The sequence below is a fragment of the Mastomys coucha genome, unplaced genomic scaffold (genome assembly GCF_008632895.1).
Source record: "Mastomys coucha isolate ucsf_1 unplaced genomic scaffold, UCSF_Mcou_1 pScaffold14, whole genome shotgun sequence".
NCBI classification, from domain to species: domain Eukaryota; kingdom Metazoa; phylum Chordata; class Mammalia; order Rodentia; family Muridae; genus Mastomys; species Mastomys coucha.
Genome location: NW_022196896.1, coordinates 83,157,873 through 83,163,769, shown reverse-complemented (window position 1 = coordinate 83,163,769; position 5,897 = coordinate 83,157,873). Strand labels below are relative to the sequence as shown.

Sequence of the window (5,897 nt, the reverse complement as noted above, 5' to 3'; positions counted from 1 at the left end):
TTAAGAGCTTCTAGTTGTTTACCTGTGTTCTCCTGTATTTCTTTGAGGGTGCTATTTATGTCTTTCTTTAAGTTCTGTATCATCATCATGAAAAGTGATTTTAGATCTGAATCTTGCTTTTCTGGTGTGATGGTGTGTCCAGGACTTGCTATGGTGGGAGAATTGGGTTCTAATGATGGCAAGTGACCTTGGTTTGTGTTGTTTATTTTCTTATGCTTGCCACCCCCACCCCCAATCTGGTTATCTCTAGTGCTACCTGCCCTTGCTAAATCTGACTGGAGCCCATCTTTTCTGTGATCCTGGTTATGTTGACTCCTCAGAGTCAAGCAGTCTCTGTGATCCTGTGATTCTGGGATCCTGTGATTCAGGGCTTATTAGAGCACCTGGGAGTGGAACTTCCTCTGAGTGTTGTGGGACTGGCTGAGGAGTTTGAGCCCAAGGTCTGCTCAGGGCACTGGCCCAGGCAGACCTGAAGCAACCCGAGCCACTGGGCTGGCAGAGTTCCTGTGTGCCTGGGTCCCAACCCAGCTGCTCTCAGTGTTGGGACAGATGCGTCCTCCTCACCTCTGATCCTCTGATCCTGGGTGTATCAGAGTGCCTGGGAGGGGAGCCACCTCTGGATGCTGTGGGACTGGCTGCAAAATTTGGGCCCAAGGTCTGCTGCTTAGGGCACTGGCCAAGACAGATAGGAAGGAACCAGTGCCACTGGGCTGGTGGAGTTCCTGCGTCTACACAATTCTTAAACCTCAGACCTAGTCCATGCAGGTACACCTTCTCTTCAGGATTGAAAGCTATTATGTCAGCTATTCCTGAGAAGGTGATAAGGCTTGTGTGCAAGCTTGAAAGTCAGTCCCTATAATATGTACCATACCTTTATGAGTGTCAGCATGTATCCTGTACACAAATATAAGGAAACATTGTATCAGTTGATGAAGTTTTGAAACTGAAAGCTCAGTGATAGAAAATGAAGTTCCTTCAGTGTTACTTAGGAATACTTTTTACAACAGACAAACATGATTTCTTTTACTTTAAAAATCACCTCAGTTTCTTCCTTTTATCTGAAGATGGCATGTATCATCAGGCAAGCCAGGTTGCATTTAAAGTTTGTTGTTTTGTAGTTTGAATTATCTTAATTTCAATGAGGTCCTTCCCAAAGCATCTATTCTCTCCTGGTCCTAGCAGAGGTGGTCTGCCAAGCTTGTAAACTCCCCATTGACAGCCGGGGAAAGCTGCCTCTAGGCTCTCTTTGCTCAAACCTTTTTTTTTTTTTTTCTCCAGTGACTTCAAACCCAGGAACTAATGTGGAGGGTATGTGCACATTGTGTTACCTGAACCCTTGCAGGCAACATGTTTCCTTGTCTTATGAAAGTAGGCTCACACCACTGAGGGAACTGTTATGTCTCCCTGGAGAAGGTTCTATTGCCTACAATGAGGCAAATATTTAATGGCCACTTTACTCAACACTGGCAGTATATTTTAATATGATCACTGATATGAAAGTTTAATAAGCATTATCCTGGTTAATTTATTAATTCCCTTTCATGACTTTCCAATTGATAGGAGTGCATCTTTTTTTTTTTTTCCAGAGCCCAGGAGCTGCACCACATTTTCTATATCTCAGGCTACATAATGGCACTATCCAAGTGACACCTCCTGCTTAGCTGGTTGATAATTAGAATGCCAGGTGACATAGTAGTGAAGGCTTTAGAAATATTGATGTAAGATAAATTATTAATTTATGTTCCATTCAAGACAGATTCAATATGATAAACATTTACTCATCTTGATAATTAGTGGGTTGGGTTGTGGTGGTGGTGGTGGTGGTGGTAGTGGTGGTGGTGGTGGTGTGTGTGTGTGTGTATGTGATGATGATTTCCAACAAACCAGATTCACTTCACATGCATGTCTATAGAGTTTACACCACACCTTTAAAATCTTACTTTACAGTAGTTAAAGGGACACAAATAGCTAAAGTGAAAAAATCAAAACCAAAACCGCTAAGGTCTTGTTCACTCTAGTTAGTCACTTCCCATTGAAAATGTCCCCAGTGGAAAGAATGCACTTTGGGACCACTGCCATGCTCATGAGAGTTGAGGTAAAGGACTCGGAGCAATGTTGTAATTTTTTGGAGGCTGTGTATGAAGGGGATACTGGCCAAGTTTGTTCATTTGGGACTGTATCTGCAATTAGGTAAATTACTTGACAGAAGCAATATATCCCACCATGCACTTAAAATACAAATGCTGTCTGTCTGCCTTTTGCTTCAGCAGTGATGTTGACCAGCAACCATCTTCAAGGGTGCTCTGTCTGAGAGAGGGATAAACTTTCCTAGAAGGCTTTCTAGAATGTGACTGGTGTAGAACAAGGATCCTATGCAGTTTTAAAGTAAAACCATAAAGTAAACTCAAGAAACAAATCAAAACACTCAGTGATTTTAATGACATCTTTTTGTTTTGTTTTGGAACCTACATAGTCTTTAGATATGGTGTATTAGAACAATAGTGTTTTATATGACTATTTCATATGTAAGAGCATTTGCTATAATATACTATGTGACTCATGAAAATAATTTTATGGAGAAAGAATTAATTAAACTCTTCCTCTAAGATATTATGATTTATAATCATAGTGATTATCTCCATGATGACCCTAAAATCTCTTTATTTCAATCTTGAAGGTAGGTAGGGGAGAGAGAAAGGAAAATGGCTGGGGAGGAGGGAGACAACCAACTCGTTCTTTCTGTGCATGGTTCATTATGAAAGAAAGCTTAGAGAGTATCAATCTAGTGTCTTACTGACTTTGGAAATTGGGAGCAATTTAAAATCCACTTCTTTTCTTCATATTATTTTAGAGATTTAAAAAAAAAAATCTTTGAAGCAAATCCATTATGAACATTTCAGGTTGCTCAGTTAAAATGGGAAGCAGGGTGACCCAAGGCACAAGTGACTCTTAATTTCAGGAGAATTGATTCATGGAATGCATACTTTCCTGGAAGACAAGTGCCTCACTTGTTGCTTCTAAAAGCATGCCGTGAGATCCTGATTGTCCTCTAATCATTTTAGCAGTAGGATATTTTTACACATACCACCTACCTTGCTCTTTCCTTGAGCACTTATGTGCATGCCCACATACAGCACATAGCTTCCCCCACAAACCCCCCCACAGCCACACATACACACACACACACACACACACACACACACACTAACATTTCTTCTAGCTTCATTATGTGGTATATTTTATCCCTATTCACATTCTGACCTCAAGCAAACACGTGTGCCTCTTCCTAGCTATGTTTGTGTAGGCACTTCTCCCAAGTATTAGGATTCCTCTAATCAAAGTAATGTGAACTCCAGGTTCAGAGCTAGCAGATGGCATACTGTTGTAGTATAGTCATTTTGTGTGATTTTTAAAACTAGGTTTATTTATGTATCTCTGTGTATGTGTATGGTATGTTGTGCATACTCCCATGCATGTGCATGCACGTATCACAGTGCACGTGGTTGCAGGAGTAAGTTCTCTCCACCTACCATGTAAGTCCCAAGAATCAAACCGAGGTAATCAGGCAAGTGCTTTTACCCATTGAGCCATCTTTCCAGCCCCTATGTGGTGTTCTGAATGATGATTATACTTCCTTGAAATGTTGGTAATTCTGTGATGTGCCTCCCTATAAGTGGCATTTGCTATGCTACAGCACAATATAATAATGTATATGAAAATGCCCACTATACCCTGCAGACTTATATCCAGCCAGGAGACAGTTCTCCTTACAGGCACTGCTGTTTTGTATGTGAGCAGCATCTCCTGCACTTACATTAATTTCCCTCAGTGCAAACATAGTTGGGACCAGCAGTGCTTTACCACAGTTTATAGAAGTGACTTTGTGTGACTTCGGCTTGCCCGTGTATTCAAAGTACAGGATTAACATCTTAGCTCTTCTTGGAGGAACAGTCCTAAACCCTCATCTCACAGTGCCTTGCAGGAGGATAAAAGCTGAGAATATGAAATGATGCGTCTGTGTGGTCATTCAACAAGTGCTTGCCACAGTAATGGATCTGCCTCTGTCTTGATATTGCTCTAGCTCAGTGGTTCTCAACTTTCCTAATGGTGCAACCTTTTAATAGTTTCTCATGTTGTGGTGATCCCATCCATAAAATTATTTTTGTTGCTACTTCATTACTGTAATTTTGCACCTGCTATGAATTGTGATGTAAATATCTCATCTGCAGGATCTCTGATAGGCGACCCCTGTGAAGGGTTATTTGACCCTATCAGGGTCAAGACCTGTAGGTTAAGAGCTATTTCTCTAGCTTGTCTCTGACTGTCCTCTTGGGCCATGCTGCTTTACTAGAGTATCAACAAAACCTTTGTGAGTTCTGTGTCACTAGAGTACACAGAAACACTGCTTTTAAAACGCCCTTACTTAGTTGAGTCCCAAATTCAGAGAACATCGAGTCCAACAGGACATCAGAGCTTATTGACACCATAGTTAGAGCATGTCCCGATCCCTAGCTAATGTGACCATATTTTCATCACTTGAAATTAGAGCTTCCCATGTGGGTACCCCACAAAAGTCTGGGGTGCCTCATAGTACCTATGAAAGCATAACTGCTGTGCGTGAAGGCTGAGACGTTATCAGAGTTGACAGGCTACGTTTGCTTCCTATTCCCCATCCCCCTTTACCTTAGGAGACATCTATATTGAAATCAGTGTCCGGTCATACAGAAATTCAGCCAAACTTTTATTATTTTTTTTTAAATCGATGTAAATCTCCCATGCTGTTTAAATGTCGGAACTAAATTTACCAAACTTGGCAGATTCATAAAGCTAAGCAGGACTGCCAAGAGTTCCCAGTTTCAAGCAGAGAGAGTTCTAACAGCTCCTGAAATACTCGCTGGAGGCACCTGGTGGTAATTGCAGCTCCATATTTCCTCCTGAGCGCCTACCTTGCTCGCTGGCATTGGCGCACATAGGATTATTACAGCGATGATGAGGTGGCAGAATAGAGAAGTCCTAAAATAAGGCACGGCCCCGGAAAGGGAACACATTCATACAGACTCCTAAAGAATTAGGCGTGTTCCTGATATCCTCTCAAGCTGGTTATGCCGAACAAATAGAGGTGCGGTTGGGGAGGGAGATGGAAGCCATGCCCATAAATCTGTAGACATGACTTTGCCTATTTTTTCCCCACTCTACCAGGGATTGTTGTCAGAGATACTGCGTAAGGAAGAAGATCCCAGGACTGCGTCTCAGTCTCTTCTAGTAAACCTGAGGGCCATGCAGAACTTCCTCAACCTGCCTGAAGTGGAGCGTGATCGAATTTACCAGGATGAGCGAGAGCGGAGCATGAACCCCAATGTGAGCATGGTCTCCTCTGCTTCTAGCAGTCCCAGCTCCTCCCGAACCCCACAGGTGAGCTGTCTGCTCCAGACTTCACGTACAAAACCTCTTACTTCACATTCTGTTTTTCCCTGAAAACCAAAAAACATAATTGACCAGGTCAAAGGATTTAGCCTCTGGCTGTACCAGGAGGTAATCCTGTGCTGTGGTGGTGTCTTACTCCCTTCTCTTTAGGATAATCCCTTTCTTCCACCTAAGTGGGTGAGGGGACAGGGCAAGGGTAGGAGGTGAGTTCCTGTCTATTATACAGTTTCAGAAGAAGAAGTGGGGTTCCTGTGGGAGTATGTTTGTATAACAACTACTTTATTTTCCTCACATTGCTTGTTTATTTTTCTGGGGGTGGAGGTGTGGTTGAGGGCAAGAAACAGCAGTTCAGATCCTGCTATGAGCAATTTACGAAGATAAAATGGAGGGCTGGAGAGATGGCTCCAAGGTTAAGATTGATTATTGTTTTTGTTTGTAACTCCAGCTCCAGGGGGATCTTGCACTCATGTGTA

At 42.3% G+C, this 5,897-nt stretch overlaps 1 protein-coding gene across 4 annotated transcripts in view; it reads left to right on the top strand.

Annotated features, from left to right (window-relative positions):
• Satb2 (SATB homeobox 2) overlaps window positions 1-5,897 on the top strand; it is a 181,324-nt gene that overhangs the window by 122,848 nt on the left and 52,579 nt on the right. For all 4 annotated transcript variants that reach the window (XM_031367536.1, XM_031367534.1, XM_031367533.1 and 1 more), the window contains exon 8: window positions 5,200-5,412. In XM_031367536.1, coding sequence (XP_031223396.1) covers window positions 5,200-5,412 — 213 coding nt within the window. The remainder of the gene's footprint in view (window positions 1-5,199; window positions 5,413-5,897) is intronic.